This window comes from Pristis pectinata, chromosome 10 (genome assembly GCF_009764475.1).
Source record: "Pristis pectinata isolate sPriPec2 chromosome 10, sPriPec2.1.pri, whole genome shotgun sequence".
In the NCBI taxonomy this organism is placed as follows: domain Eukaryota; kingdom Metazoa; phylum Chordata; class Chondrichthyes; order Rhinopristiformes; family Pristidae; genus Pristis; species Pristis pectinata.
The window spans coordinates 96,533,857-96,549,577 of NC_067414.1; the positions used below are offsets into that span (position 1 = coordinate 96,533,857).

The following is a 15,721-nucleotide window of genomic DNA, read 5'->3' on the forward strand; positions in this document are numbered from 1 at the left end:
CCTCCCCACCTCCCCTTATTTGCCTCCATGCTCCACCTTCCTCTCCTATCAGATACCATCAGCTGCAGCCCTGTGTCACCTCCACCCCTCACCTCCCAGCCTCCGTCGCTGTCTCCACCCCCCCCCCCACACCTGATTCCATCTGCCAATCAATCACCCTCACCTGGATCCACCTATCAGCTGACAGCTCTTGTCCCACCTCCACTCACCTGGATCCACCTATCACCTTGCAGCAGCATCACAGGCACAGAGCACCAGATAAACAGAATTCACAAGAAAAACATCAATTGAACATTAATTATACACAATGTTTACAGGGAAACACAATTAGAACAAAAAAAAACAAAGTCCATTTTATGAAGGGTCTCAACCCGAAATGTCGGACGCTGCCTGACCCGCTGAGTTCCTCCAGCAGCTCGTTGTTTTGCCAATAAGCTTGTCACCGAGATTTCAGGACGGTGGAACAGAATGAGCAGGTGCGGCTGTGATAGAAGGTTGCCTCGGCAACAGGACGGGTGTGAGGTTGTCTCTCAGATCAGGGGCAGGTGTGGGGTAGACCTGGAGGTCATTACAGGGACCTCCTTGATGTTGGACTTGGACAAACGGGGCACAATTTCCAACTTTGCAGATGACACCTGGGTCACCCAAAGGACCTGGACGGGGTGGAATTTGTTAAACGTGTCCAAGAGAAAGCTTCCTTAATCAATATATCAAGGTCCCTACTAGAGAGGGCACAACACTGGACTTCCTCTCAGGGAACGAGGTAAGGCAAGACTGACGTGTCAGTCTGGGGGCACTTTGGGTCCAGTCACCAGACTTCCATTGGCTTTAAAACAGATACAGAGGTAGCTAGGACCTGGTCACCAGGTTAAGGTCCTAAACTGCAGCAGGGCCATCTTGGAGGCATTAGGTGGGAACCTGCAGAGGTCAATGGGGTGGGACTGTTTGCAGGTTAAGGGATGACTAGCAAGTGAGAGGCTTTTAGAAGTGTGATAACGAGAGTTCAGGGACAGCCTGCTCCTGTTAGGGTGAAGGGCAAGGCTGGCAGGTTCAGGGAACCCCTTATACAATGAGATGGACTCTGACCTCACGATCTACCTTGTTGTGACCTTGCACCTTATTGCACTGCACTTTCTCTGTAGCTGTGACACTTTACTCTGTACTGTTATTGCTTTTACCCTGTACTATATCAATGCACTCTGTACTAACTCAATGTAACTGTACTGTGTAATGAATTGACCTGTACGAACAGTATGCAAGACAAGTTTTTCACTGTACCTCGGTACAAGTGACAATAATAAACCAATTCCAATACCTCGGCTGACAAGAAATATTGAGGCTCTGGTCAGGAAAAAGGAGGAGGCACACGTCAGGGTTCGGCAGTTGGGAACAAGAGAATCCATCAATGATTCTAAGTGTAGGGGTACACTGAGGAGCAAAAGGAGAACGTGAGGTGGATCTGGCAGGCAAGGTGAAGGAAAATTCCAAGAGATTCTACAGGTATATTGAGAGCAAAAGGGTGGCGAGGGAGAAAATAGGTCCCCTTAAAGACCAGCACATCCGTCTATGTGTCAAGCCACAGGAGATGGGCAAGGTTTGTTAATGAATACCTTTACTGTGGAGGAGACTGTGGAAGCTGAGGAACTGAGGCAAGTGAGTTGTGATGCCTTGGACCACATACGGATGACCAAAGGAGGTGCTGGCAGCCTTAATGTTGAAGGGGGGGGGGGCTGAACGAGTGCACCTTCGGATCTTGTGGGAAGCTGTATCTTCTGCCTGATGGGAGAAGGGAGAAGAGAAATTGCCTGGGGTGGGTGGGGTCCACTCGTTCCCCCCTCCCCCACTGATACACCCCCCCCCCCCCCCGGCACTTATGCCTACAACCGCACCAAGTGCTACCCCTGTCCCTACACCTCCTCCCTCACCACCATTCAGGGTCCCAGACACTCCTTCCAGATGAGGCAGTGCTTCACCTGAGTCCAAGGGTGTTATTTATTGCATCCAGTGCGGCCTCCTCTACATCAGTGAGACCCGACACAGACTGGGTGACCGCTTCATCGAGCACCTTCACTCCGTCTGCCGCAACAGCCAGGACCTCCCGGTGGCCACCAACTTCAATCCCACATCCCACTCCCACACTGACCTGTCCATCCATGGCCTCCTGTACTCCTCTCCAGACCCAGGCTGGAGGAACAACACCTCATATTCCTCCTTGGGAGTCTCCAACCTGACGGCCTCAACATCGACCCATGTACCCCCCCCTCTCTGTTTTCCTCCCCCCCCCCCTTTGTGTTCCCTCATTCCTGTGGCCCCTTCCCCCTTCCTCTTCCCCCCCCCCGCCCTCGTGACCTGCCCATCCATTCCCCTCCCCCATCCTTTATTCCACGGTCCACTGCCCTCTCCTACCGGATTCCTTCTTCTTCAGCCCTCGGCCTCTTCCACCTCTCACCTCCCAGCTTCTCGCAACATTCCCACTTCCCCCTCTCCCCCACCCACCGACCTTCCCCCTCTCACCTGGACCCACCTCTCACCTGGACCCACCTGGACCCACCTCTCACCTGGACCCACCTCTCACCTGGACCCACCTGGACCCACCTCTCACCTGGACCCACCTCTCACCTGGACCCACCTGCACCGATCACCTGGACCCACCTCTCACCTGGACCCACCTCTCACCTGGACTCACCTCTCACCTGGACCCACCTCTCACCTGGACCCACCTGCACCGATCACCTGGACGCACCTCTCACCAGGACCCACCTGGACCCACCTCTCACCTGGACCCACCTCTCACCTGGACCCACCTCTCACCTGCCAGCCTGCGCTCCTCCCCTTCCCCCTCCTGCTTTATTCCGGCTCCTGCCCTCCTCCTCTCCAGTCCCGCTGAAGTCTCTCGGCCCGGGGGGAGGGGGGTCGCCGACCGTTGATCCGCCTCCGCAGACGCTGCCCGACCCGCCGGGACGGATGGAGACGCTGAGGGATCCCGCGGAGAGGGAGGGGAGCCGCCGCAACCCGCGCCCGTTCCGGAGGCAGCAGCACCGGGCGCTGGCGGCGAGCTGCCTCCGCAGCGGCTGCCTGTTCGAGGACCCGCTCTTCCCGGCCGCCGGGTCGTCGCTGGGGAACGTCAAGGAGCGGGTGGCCTTCTGGAGGAGACCTCATGTGAGTGAGCTGGCGGCGGTGTGGGTCCGGAGCCCGGGGGATGGGTCCGGAGCCCGGGGGATGGGTCCGGAACCCGGGGGATGGGTCCGGAGCCCGGGGGATGGGTCCGGAGCCCGGGGGATGGGTCCGGAACCCGGGGGATGGGTCCGGAGCCCGGGGGATGGGTCCGGAGCCCGGGGGATGATCTACGGAACCGTTGGGGGCTAAGAGCCCGGAACCGGGGGGTCGTGTCCGTAACCCGGGGGAGAAGAGTCCGGAACCCGGGGGTCGTGTCTTGAACCGGGGAGGGTCTACGGAACCGTGGGGGAGGGGGGGGGGTGGCACCGGGAACAAGAGTCTGGGACCCGGGAGACAAGTGTCCGGAACCGGGGATCCGAGTCCGGGATCTGGGAAAGCGGGGGGGGGGGGGGGGGGGAAGGAGGGGGTGACGAGGGGTCGATTCCGGAACCCGCTGGTCGAGCACGGAGCACGGAGCCCGCAACCCGGGGGATGGAACGCGGGACTCAGCGAACACCGGAATCTGGGGGACCGTTCGGGACCCGGGGGAAACCAGGGATAAGAGTCCGGGATCCGGGGAATGGAGCCCGGGACACCGGAGAACAAGGGTCCGTCACACCGGGGTGGGGGGGGGTGGAATGGAGTCCGGTACCCGGGGATCGATTCCGGATGGGCGGGTCCGAGCTCGGTATTCCTGGGCTGAAATTAACCCGCAGGAATTCACGCTGACGCTGAGCATCACAGGAACAGTACTGGGGTGACGGGCCGAGAGGTCACAGTGGGAGCGGGATGGAGAATTAAAGGGACAGGCAACGGAGAGACCCGGGTGAGTCCTGTGGACTGGGTGCAGGTGTCCCTCAATGTGGTCACCCTATCTGTGTGTCTGGTCCCTCCTTGTCCAGAGGACGGACTGGAGGAAGTGCTGGTGACCCAGAAAGAGGTGGAAGGAGGGTTTGTTTGCCTGCTTGGCGGGAGGAGGGGTAGGCCTGAAAGGAGAGGTTTGGTGGGAAGTCCCGATCACCAGGAAGTAGATGTGGGAGACACAGGAGATTGCAGATGCTGGAATCTGGAGCAACACACAATCCCCTGGAGGAACTGCTACATCGGGATCTGTCCCAGCAGAAAGTGGAGGGTCCCCACACTCTCCAGTAGCAGGGTTTCAACCTTCCCTCGCCCTCTGTCCCCGTCCACACAGATGCTGCTCAACCCACTGAGTTCCTCCAGCAGAATGTTTGCTGTGGTGGATGTTGGAAACTTCCATCAGGGAGAAAGCCACATCTGCCCGCGTTTGGCCCGTATCCCTCTAAACCTTTCCTTGTCTGTGTACCTGTCCAACTGTCTCTTAAGTGTTGTTACATACTGGCATCTATTGGGATTGGTTTATTATTGTCACTTGTACCGAGGTACAGTGAAAAACTTGTCTTGCAAACCGATCGTACAGGTCAATTCATTACACACTGCAGTTACATTGAGTTAGTACAGAGTGCATTGAGGTAGTTCAGGTAAAAACAATAACAGTACAGAGTAAAGTGTCACAGCTACAGAGAAAGTGCAGTGCAATAAGTTGCAAGGTCACAACAAGGTAGATTGTGCACTTCCTCTGGCAGCTTGTTCCATATTAAACGAACACTGGAAATCCCAACAGAAGGTCACCGAGACATTTTTTGTCATCTTGCACCTTCACTCCAAAAACTGAACCTCTGCTCTCCTTCCAGGAAATCCTTCGGAACCCCCAGTTCTTTGTGAAAGGAGTCAGTCGCTTCGATGTGTGCCAAGGAAATGTGGGTAAGTTCCCATCATGGTTCAGTAACAGGGACACGGAGCTTCCCCGGGTTACAACACAGCGCCCATGAACACCATGACCCCCCACACCACAACCCGAACTCCCTTACCTTATAACCTAGAGCTTCCCCGGGTTATAACACAGCCCCACCCACACCACAACCCCCACAACACAACCCGAACTCCCTTACCTTATAACCCGACCTCCATTAACTTACAACCCAAACCTTTCCCCCACATAAGAACCCAAACCTCTCCCCAACATAATGACCTACCTTGTTACCAAGACCTCCCATGTACTATAATACAAACTCATCTACTGTATAACCCAGGTCTTACCCAGCATTATAACCCCAGGACCCACTTTGAGCTCTGCGAGGACAATATAACCTGTGTTGCAACCTGTCCGTTCCCACTCTGGGACAGTCCCCCTGCTGTGTGTGGGGACGATGTGATGTCCATCCCCACTCTGGGACAGACCCCCTCCTGCTGTGTGTGGGGACAATGTGATGTCTGTTCCCACTCTGGGACAGACCCCCTCCTGCTGTGTGTGAGGACGATGTGATGTCCGTTCCCACTCTGGGACAGTCCCCCTGCTGTGTGTGAGGACGATGTGATGTCCGTTCCCACTCTGGGACAGTCCCCCTGCTGTGTGTGGGGACGATGTGATGTCCATCCCCACTCTGGGACAGTCCCCCTGCTGTGTGTGGGGACGATGTGATGTCCATCCCCACTCTGGGACAGACCCCCTCCTGCTGTGTGTGAGGACGATGTGATGTCCGTCCCCACTCTGGGACAGACCCCCTCCTGCTGTGTGTGAGGACGATGTGATGTCCGTCCCCACTCTGGGACAGACCCCCTCCTGCTGTGTGTGAGGACGATGTGATGTCCGTTCCCACTCTGGGACAGACCCCCTCCTGCTGTGTGTGGGGACGATGTGATGTCCATCCCCACTCTGGGACAGACCCCCTCCTGCTGTGTGTGAGGACGATGTGATGTCCGTTCCCACTCTGGGACAGTCCCCCTGCTGTGTGTGGGGACGATGTGATGTCCATCCCCACTCTGGGACAGTCCCCCTGCTGTGTGTGGGGACGATGTGATGTCCATCCCCACTCTGGGACAGTCCCCCTGCTGTGTGTGGGGACGATGTGATGTCCATCCCCACTCTGGGACAGACCCCCTCCTGCTGTGTGTGGGGACAATGTGATGTCTGTTCCCACTCTGGACAGACCCCCTCCTGCTGTGTGTGAGGACGATGTGATGTCCGTTCCCACTCTGGGACAGTCCCCCCTGCTGTGTGTGGGGACGATGTGATGTCTGTTCCCACTCTGGGACAGTCCCCCTGCTGTGTGTGGGGACGATGTGATGTCCATCCCCACTCTGGGACAGTCCCCCTGCTGTGTGTGAGGACGATGTGATGTCCGTCCCCACTCTGGGACAGTCCCCCTGCTGTGTGTGGGGACGATGTGCTGTCCGTCCCCACTCTGGGACAGTCCCCCTGCTGTGTGTGGGGACGATGTGATGTCCGTCCCCACTCTGGGACAGTCCCCCTGCTGTGTGTGGGGGACGATGTGCTGTCCGTCCCCACTCTGGGACAGTCCCCCCTGCTGTGTGTGGGGACGATGTGCTGTCCGTCCCCACTCTGGGACAGTCCCCCTGCTGTGTGTGAGGACGATGTGATGTCCGTTCCCACTCTGGGACAGTCCCCCTGCTGTGTGTGAGGACGATGTGATGTCCGTTCCCACTCTGGGACAGTCCCCCTGCTGTGTGTGGGGACGATGTGATGTCCATCCCCACTCTGGGACAGTCCCCCTGCTGTGTGTGGGGACGATGTGATGTCCATCCCCACTCTGGGACAGACCCCCTCCTGCTGTGTGTGAGGACGATGTGATGTCCGTCCCCACTCTGGGACAGTCCCCCTGCTGTGTGTGAGGACGATGTGATGTCCATCCCCACTCTGGGACAGTCCCCCTTCTGTGTGTGGGGACGATGTGATGTCCGTTCCCACTCTGGGACAGTCCCCCTGCTGTGTGTGGGGACGATGTGCTGTCCGTCCCCACTCTGGGACAGTCCCCCTGCTGTGTGTGGGGACGATGTGATGTCCGTCCCCACTCGGGGACGATGTGCTGTCCGTCCCCACTCTGGGACAGTCCCCCTGCTGTGTGTGAGGACGATGTGATGTCCGTTCCCACTCTGGGACAGTCCCCCTGCTGTGTGTGGGGACGATGTGATGTCCATCCCCACTCTGGGACAGTCCCCCTGCTGTGTGTGGGGACGATGTGCTGTCCGTCCCCACTCTGGGACAGTCCCCCTGCTGTGTGTGAGGACGATGTGATGTCCGTTCCCACTCTGGGACAGTCCCCCTGCTGTGTGTGGGGACGATGTGATGTCCGTCCCCACTCTGGGACAGTCCCCCTGCTGTGTGTGGGGACGATGTGCTGTCCGTCCCCACTCTGGGACAGTCCCCCCTGCTGTGTGTGGGGACGATGTGATGTCCATCCCCACTCTGGGGACAGTCCCCCTGCTGTGTGTGAGGACGATGTGATGTCCATCCCCACTCTGGGACAGTCCCCCTGCTGTGTGTGGGGACGATGTGATGTCCGTTCCCACTCTGGGACAGGCCCTCCCTGCTGCCACTGGTTCTGACCCCATGTATCCTTGTTTCCCCCCCCAGGAGACTGCTGGTTCCTGGCTGCCTTGGCCTCGCTCACCATGCAGCAGGAGCTGTTCGACCACGTCGTTCCCCCGGACCAGGACTTCCACAGGAATTACTGCGGCATCTTCCATTTCCGGGTCAGCACCAACCTTAATGTGATGCCCCTGCAAACCCCTTGCTGATCGGCCCTCTGACTGACATCAGGGACGTGTCTCTGGGCCGACACCATGCTCAATGGAACCGGGCGAACCAAAGTCCAGGGTTCCTGCTGCAGTCAGTGCCCCCCAGGGGCGGTCTGTGGTTAACACCCCCATCTGCCCCCGCCAGCGACTCCGCCCCTCACAGCACCGGGGTTGCCACCGGTGACACGGCACCAGGCGGGTGGAACAGGGTCACCTTGGGTGGGGAGGTCAGTCCTACTGGGAAAGGTAGGACGGATCAGGTCTGTACTCGTTGGGGTCAGGGTCGCTGGGTCAGTGTTGCGGGGTCAGGGCCGCGGGGCCAGGGCCGCATAGTCAGGGTCATGGGGTCAGGGTCACAAGTTCAGGACCACATAGTCAGGGTCATGGGGTCGTGGAGCCAGGGTCATTGGGTCAGGGTTTGCGGGGTCAGGGCCACATAGTCAGGGTCATGGGGTCAGGGTCGCGGGGCCAGGATCATTGGGTCAGGGCTGCGGGGCCAGGGTCACTGGGTCAGGGTCGCGGGGTCAGGGCTGCGGGGTCAGGGTCGTGAGTTCAGGGCCGCGGGGACAGAGTTTTGGATATATGGAGAGTTTTAAGGTGGGGGCCAGCCAGGGTATGTTCTTCCCCTCCCACAGCTGCAGGCCCTCACTCTCCCAAACATGCCAGAGTCCGGGATTCTTCTTCGTCCGGTTCCACCCTTTCAGCCAGTGGTTCCGTGTGGTCCTGACCTCCGCAGAGCATCGTTAACTCGGCCACCTCCCAGGCTCTCGGCGCTGTGTGGGGTCTCCCCTACCCCAACCTGCCTGCTCCAGCTCCCAGCTCCTGGAAGTCTCTCGTGTCTCCGTACGTACCGGTGTCACCCCTTACCGGACGGTCTGGGACCAGAGGGCTTTGTCTCAGAATCAGGGGAGCGTCCAGGGAAGACTGTGAGGAAGAATTTCTTCTCCCAAAGGACAGTGAATGCTTGGAAATCACCCCAGAAAGCTGAAGCAGGAATATTTTCCAAGGGAAAAGGGGAGAGTGGATGAGGAGAGGTGGGTCACCACGATTGTACTGAATGTCAGAGCGGACTCGAGGGGCTGAATGGCCTGATCCTGTTCCTTGTAATCTCACTCCCCTCCTTCCCCACCCCCCCCCCCCCCCCCCACCGTGCTTGGGTGTGTGCGGTTCCAGGGCGGCCCACACCTTCCAGGGAACGGTAGCTGGTTGATAGGTGGACGAAAGGGGAATCGAGGAGTGTCGTGGGGGAGATCTGACCTGCCCCATCAGGAGACGATGGGCAGTCCGGGCCTGCATTGCTTGGAGTTTAGAAGAATGGGGTGTTGTTGGGGGGGGGGGGGGGGGAGGTGACCTTATTGAGATATAGATGTTGAGGTGCTCCCACCAGTGGGAGAGGTGGACGTGGTTACAGGATAACGGGCTGATCATTTAAAACTGAGATGTGTAGACATGTCTCTCAGAGGGTAGTGACTCTCTGGATTGCTAGATAAGCATATGGAGGAATTTAAAATAGAGGGATATGTGGGAGGAAGGGGTTAGATCGTCTTAGGCAAGGTTTAAAGGTCAGCACAACATTGTGTGCTGTACTGTTCTGTGATATGATTCTATGAATTCTCTGCCCCCAAGGGGTGGTGGAGACTGGGTCATTGGATATATTTAAAGTGGAAGTAGGTAAATATTTGAATGATTGAGGAATTGAGGAACTGGCAGAGGAGAGGAGTTTGAGGCCAGTGTTGATCAGCCATGATCATATTGAACAGTGGGGTAGGTTTGAGGGACCGAGTGGCCTGCTCCTGCTTCCTTGTGTTGTTGAATGACTGGGCTGAGCAACAGAACAAACCTGCTCCCTTCGTGATGATTGGAGGTGAATAGCTGCCTTGACAAATTGCATTAAGATAGGGTTTGATTATTTACCTTAAGGGCTGGATTCTCCTCAGTTTGAGAGAAAACAAGCAGAGATCTGAGTCTGTTCCCTCACACTTTGTGACCATGAATAGCTTCAATTTGCTGTTCCCAACACACGCTTTTGTCGAACGATTTTGTGGTTTCAATAAGCCGTTGCCCCAGCAGTTGGAATTAGTCAGCTGTCAAACACATGGTCAAAGGTGAAAAATTTGGGTTGGTTGTTATGGAAACAATGATTATAGAATAGAGCTACCTGTGTATACAGAAATATATATCTACATACAAAATATATGGCATATGCCATGACATTGGGAGTCCTAGGTTGGGTAGAGGAGGAACTGTACAAGCCACTGGGGAGACTGTACTCGGAGTGCTGTGGGCAGTTCTGGTCGCCCAGCTATAGGAAGGATGGAAAGGTCATAGATAAAGTGGTTGGTCCCAGTCCTGTACCCAGGGTAGGGGAGCCTAAAACGAGAGGGTGTAGGTTTAAGGTGAGGACCATCCTGTCATCCCAGGAATTAGCCTGGTGAATCTCAGTTGGACTGCCTCCAAAGATGCTGCATTGGTTCTGAGACGAGGGGGCCAACTCTGTGCTCCGAGTATGGCCTCACCAACACACTGTACAATACTTCCCGATTTCTAAGCTCCACCCTTTCACAGTAAAGGTCAAATTACCCGTTACCTTCCTAAACTACCTGTTGGACCTGCTGTCAAATTTTTTGTGATCTGTGCCTGGGTGCCTCCGAGCTTCACTCAGTTGCTCGTGGAAGGGTCCAGCACGCACTCGGTGGACTGAATGGCCTCCTCTCCCATTTCTCCTCTGCCAAAGGCTATCCCAGGTACATAGAACATAGGACTTTACGGCACAGTACAGGCCCTTCGGCCCACAATGTTGTGCCGACATTTTATCCTGCTCTAAGATCTATCTAACCCTTCCCTCCCACATAGCCCTCCATTTCTCTATCATTCATGTGTCTAAGAGTCTCTTAAATGTCCCTAATGTATCCGCCCTCGACGACCTCTGCCGACAGTGTGTTCCTCGCACCCACCACTCTCTGTGTAAAAAGAACTGTACCCCTGACATCCCCCTTATACCTTCCTCCAGTCACCTAAAATTATGTCCCCTCATGTTAGCCATCGTCACCCTGGGAAAAAGTAACCTGGGAACTGAAGCAAAACGGGAGACCTTGAGCTCCTGCCACACAGTTTTGGGGGGGTGAGGGCACGCCTGTCCTGTGTGATGGGGGGAGGCCAGCACAGCAAGATCCCGCGGGGCCGCCAGTGTTGTGTCGGACCCACACAAGGTGCTGGAGGGTCTCGGCAGGTGGGGCAGGATGTGTGGAGGGAAGCGGACAGTCGATGTGGAGACCCGCAGAGCTTCCCCAGCGGTCCCGTGTGGTGACTCCGCGACCCTGTCCTGTCTCGCTGCACGGGGCGGGGGCTGGATGTGTGGAGGAGGTGCAGTGGTGGGGGGGCGGGTGGGTGACGCCCTGTACCCTGAGGGGCAGACTGACAGGCGGCGGGGCGGGGGGGGGGGGTGGTGCTGAGTTCATGCCCACACTGGGGGTGGAAGGGAGGGGGAGGGGTGCTGCCCTGTGGGGGCACGGGTTGGTGGGGGGTGTGACTGTCCCCCAGGCACCCTGTCGGGGGGGGGTGTGTAGGGGGGTATCCTTCCAAACACCCCATTCCCCCTCCCTCCGTCCTCACCCCACCCCCTACCCCCTCCCTCCCTCCTCCCGCTCCCGCTCTCCCTCCACCACCCCCTACCCCCCTCCACCCTTCCCTCCCTCCTCCCCTACCCCCCTCTCCCCCTCCTCCACCCCCTCCTGGTGAGTGACCTCCGCTCTCCTTCCAGTTCTGGTACTTCGGTGACTGGGTGGACGTTGTGGTTGACGACCGTCTCCCACCAACGCCAGGAACCAGCTGATCTTCGTCAGGTCATGTGAGGAGAACGAGTTCTGGTGTGCCCTCCTGGAAAAGGCCTACGCCAAGTAAGGGAGGGGTCGCTGTGGAGGGAGGGGTTGCTGGGGTGTTGGGGAGGGGTCTGGAGGGTGTTGGAAAGGGTGGCTGGGGCGGTGGGAGGGGTCCACTGACCAGTGGGGGAGGGATCACTGGGCAGTGGGGGATGAGTGGCTGGGGTGTTGGGGAGGGATCTGGAGGGTTTTGGGAGGGGTCGCTGGGGTGGTGGGAGGGTCACTCGACAATCTACTGCTGAGACCCACTGACTGGCCCCATCCCTGGATCCAACGTTAAAACCCGTCTCTTTGGTAACCTCTCGGACCGTCGACGGACCTTCCCACAGAGGGTCACTCCCTGCTGGCTTCTTGTCTGATTCCCACCCTGACCCTGATGGGCCTGGTTACCATTACACCCAATATTCCCAGTCTCCCGATCCAAATCCACATCCCCACCCCCCCCAGCCCCTTCCACACATCCGAGTACAAACACCACACCCTAAAATGTGGAGAATTCCCTCAAGGAGTGACTGGAATCTGCCCCCAAGTCCACTCATTGGCCTGCGATTCCCTTGCCCACATCCAAGGGGAATTTCCAGGATGAGGTTCCTCGGGGAACCAAGTTCCCAGACACTCGAATCCATGGCTGTTTTCTCAGTGTGTTCACTGTTGACCCCGTCAGCAGTCTGTTTAAGCCCTGGTACAGCACAGAGACAGGCCCTTCGGCCCACAATGTCTGTGCCGAACACGATGCTGAATTAAACTAAATCTCTTCTGTCTGCACATGATCCAGATCCCTCCATGCCCTGCATATTCATGTGTCTGTCTAACAGGCCTCTCAAACCCCTCTATCGTATCTGCCTCCACCCCCACCCCTGGCAGCCCGTTCCAGGCACCCACCGCTCTCTGTGTGGGGAGAAAACACATCCCCTTTAAACATTCCCATTTACACTAATCCCATTTTATTCTCCCCACGTTCCCATCAACTCCCCCAGATCCCACCCCTCACCCTCACACCAGGGGCAACTTACAGCGGCCAATTAACCCACCGACCCCGCACGTCATTGGGACGTGGGGGGAACCGGAGTACCTGGTGGTTGGGGGGGAGCCCTTGTGCTCACGGGGAGAAACACACACACACACACACACACAGACACACAGACAGGACACACACACACACACACACACACACACACACACACACACACACACCACCCAAGGTCAGGATCGAACCCGGGTCTCTGGTGCCCTGAGACGGCGGCTCTGCCCGCTGTGCCATGGTGCAACCCCTGGCTGGTGGTGATCACAACAACCCTGGCGTCATTGTGTGTCACAGGCTGTATGGTCTGGCTGCACTTCAGCCCGATGCTGCTGGTCTATGTGGCCCGGTGCGGCATGGGGGCAGATCACGCCGGGGATCTCCTGGTGGGTCTTCTCCTGGGGCCTGGCCAAGCTGGCCATCCACGGATCCCGGCGGCAGGCGGCCCAGGGTTCCAGACCGGTCTGCCTGCCCGCCCTGTCCTCCCGGCTTCTGTCCGCGCCCGGGTGCCCTTGGAGAGGGAGCACACGGTATACCGCGGGCACCCTGGTTTGAGTTCTGCGCCTGGTGGGCCCCTCAGGGGATCACATGTGTCGTGGGGCGGGAAAATGTGATTCTCCTCTGAAGTGTTGCGTGTGCGTTCAGCGGGTGTTAGTTAGCATTATTGCCGTAGTTCTGTAGATGCTTAGTTTGTTTTCTTCTCATTTTTGTATTAGTTGTAGTATTTTGACACTGGCTGTCCTCTTGTAGTGCTTTTAGCTAATAATGTTTATATATTAATTAAAAATACAGGCTGTATGGTTCCTATGGAGACCTGCACATGGGACAGATTGCAGAGGCCATGGTGGACTTCAGCGGGGGGATTAAGTTGGAGATTTTACTGAAGAGCCCACCCCCAGATCTCTGGAAGATGCTGAGGACGGCCATCAGCCTCGGTTCCTTTGTGGGCTGCAGTACATCGTCATGGTGAGGCGCTGCCTCTTCCTCCCCAGGCCTGAGCCCCGGGGGGATTTCTGCCACGCTCATCCCCCTCCCCCTCCCCTTCCCTGCACCCGCAACGGTCAGCGGTGCGTCCATACAGAGGTGGGGGGGGGGGGGGGGGCAGGCCGCGCCCACACAGCAAGATCCCACAGTGCAATAAAGCCCAGGTCATCGGGACGTCAACGGGAGAGATGGGGGTTCGGGAGGTCCTGGTATTGGTTTATTATTGTCACTTGTACCGAGATACAGTGAAAAACTTGTCTTGCAAACCGATCGTACAGGTCAATTCATTACACACTGCAGTTACATTGAGTTAGTACAGAGTGCATTGATGTAGTACAGGTAAAAACAATAACAGTACAGAGTAAAGTGTCACAAACTACAGAGGAAAGTGCAGTGCAATAAGGTGCAAGGTCATAACAAGGTAGATCGTGAGGTCAGAGTCCATTCATTGGAGAAGGGAACTGTTCAATAGTCTTATCACAGTGGGGTAGAAGCTGTCCCTAAGTCTGGTGGTACGTGCCCTCAGGCTCCTGTATTTTCTACCCGATGGAAGAGAGAATGACCCGGGTGGGTGGGGTCTTTGATTATGCTGGCTGCTTCACCAAGACAACGAGAGCTAAAGACAGAGTCCAAGGAGGGGAAGACTGGTGTCCGTGATGCGCTGGGCTGTGTCCACAACTCTCTGCAGTTTCTTGCAGTCCTGGGCAGAGCAGTTGCCATACCAAGCTGTGATATATCCAGATAGGATGCTTTCTCTGATGCATCGATAAAAGTTGGTGAGAGTCAAAGGGGACAAACCGAATTTCTTTAGCCTCCTGAGGAAGTAGAGGCACTGGTGAGCTTTCTTGTGGGCTGGTTTAGCTGCACTCTGGGGCACTGGGGGATCGTGTCAGAACAGCGCCCTGGAATTGACCACGAGCTCCTGACCTTGGGTTAATCTCTGCCCTCTGCAGCGCACTGCTTCGAAATAAAGCAACCCATCGCCCTCCTCCCCCACGCAGTAAAGTGGTGGCTGATCCCTTACCTCAGTCCTGCAATAGCTTCACAACCCTTGATTCCTTTATATCTTAAACAGAACCTCTCAATCCCTGCGTTGAATACACTGGGTGGCGGGGACTCCGCAGCCTCTGGGGCAGAGAATTCCAAAGTCTTGAGACCCTCGGGAGTCGGGGTGGGTGGGGGGAAGATATTCTCATCTCAACCCCCCCCCCACCCCAGTTCCAGACCCTCCACGCCTTCTCCGCCGAGGCCCCCATCCGAATTCTGTACTTTTCAACCTCCCATTCTTCGAAGCTCCAGAGAACACAGTCCTGGACTGCTGGATCCCTCCTCGGGGAGTGTCACCACCCCCCCCCCCCACCAAAAGTCCAGGGAGTCTCCGTGGCTCCTTGGCTGTCGCAAGGCTGCAGGGGGACCAGGCCTGGGCAATGGTATTCCAGGTGCGGCCCTCACCGGGGCCCAGATTCAAACCCAGCCCCTGTCCCGTTGATTTCCATATCGCTCCCGTGTTGCACACCGCCCCCCCTGTAATCTCCTGCTGTGACACAGGGCTGTGTTTCTGGTGACCCCCAAGGTATCAGTGGTGGGACACTCCGGTCACGCCGTCCACTGTCAGGGTGTGGCAGCTCGACGTCTCCTCACGGATGTGGTCATTGCCTGATGTTTCTGTGACTCAAATGTCACTCCCCACCTCTCGCCTGTGTCTGAATGTTGTCTGGGTCCTGCTGCATTTGCTGAGAGTTGGAAATGATGAGATGAGATTTCTTTATCAGTCACATGTACATTGAAACACACAGTGAAATGCAGCTTTTGCATAGAGTGTTCTGGGGGCAGCCCGCAAGTGTCGCCGCGCTTCCGGCACCAACATAGCACGGTCCACAACTTCCTAACCCGTACGTCTTTGGAATGTGGGAGGAAACCGGAGCACCCGGAGGAAACCCACGCAAGACACGGGAAGAACGTACAAACTCCTTACAGGCAGCGGCCAGATTGGACCTGAGTCGCTGGCGCTGTAATAGTGTTACGCTAACCACTACACTACCGTGCCTGCCTAAACCTTGTG

General features: G+C 57.1%; 1 protein-coding gene across 1 annotated transcript in view; it reads left to right on the forward strand.

The window, feature by feature from the left end:
- Positions 1 to 2,715: 2,715 nt before the first annotated feature.
- The window catches only part of LOC127575522 (calpain-2 catalytic subunit-like), a 34,743-nt gene continuing 21,737 nt past the window's right edge, over positions 2,716 to 15,721 (forward strand). Inside the window, 7 exon segments of the mRNA XM_052025456.1 lie at positions 2,716 to 3,159; positions 4,872 to 4,941; positions 7,613 to 7,731; positions 11,537 to 11,587; positions 11,590 to 11,672; positions 13,468 to 13,641; positions 14,953 to 15,098. Of these exon segments, the coding sequence (XP_051881416.1) occupies positions 2,965 to 3,159; positions 4,872 to 4,941; positions 7,613 to 7,731; positions 11,537 to 11,587; positions 11,590 to 11,672; positions 13,468 to 13,641; positions 14,953 to 15,098 (838 nt within the window). The 5' untranslated portion in view covers positions 2,716 to 2,964.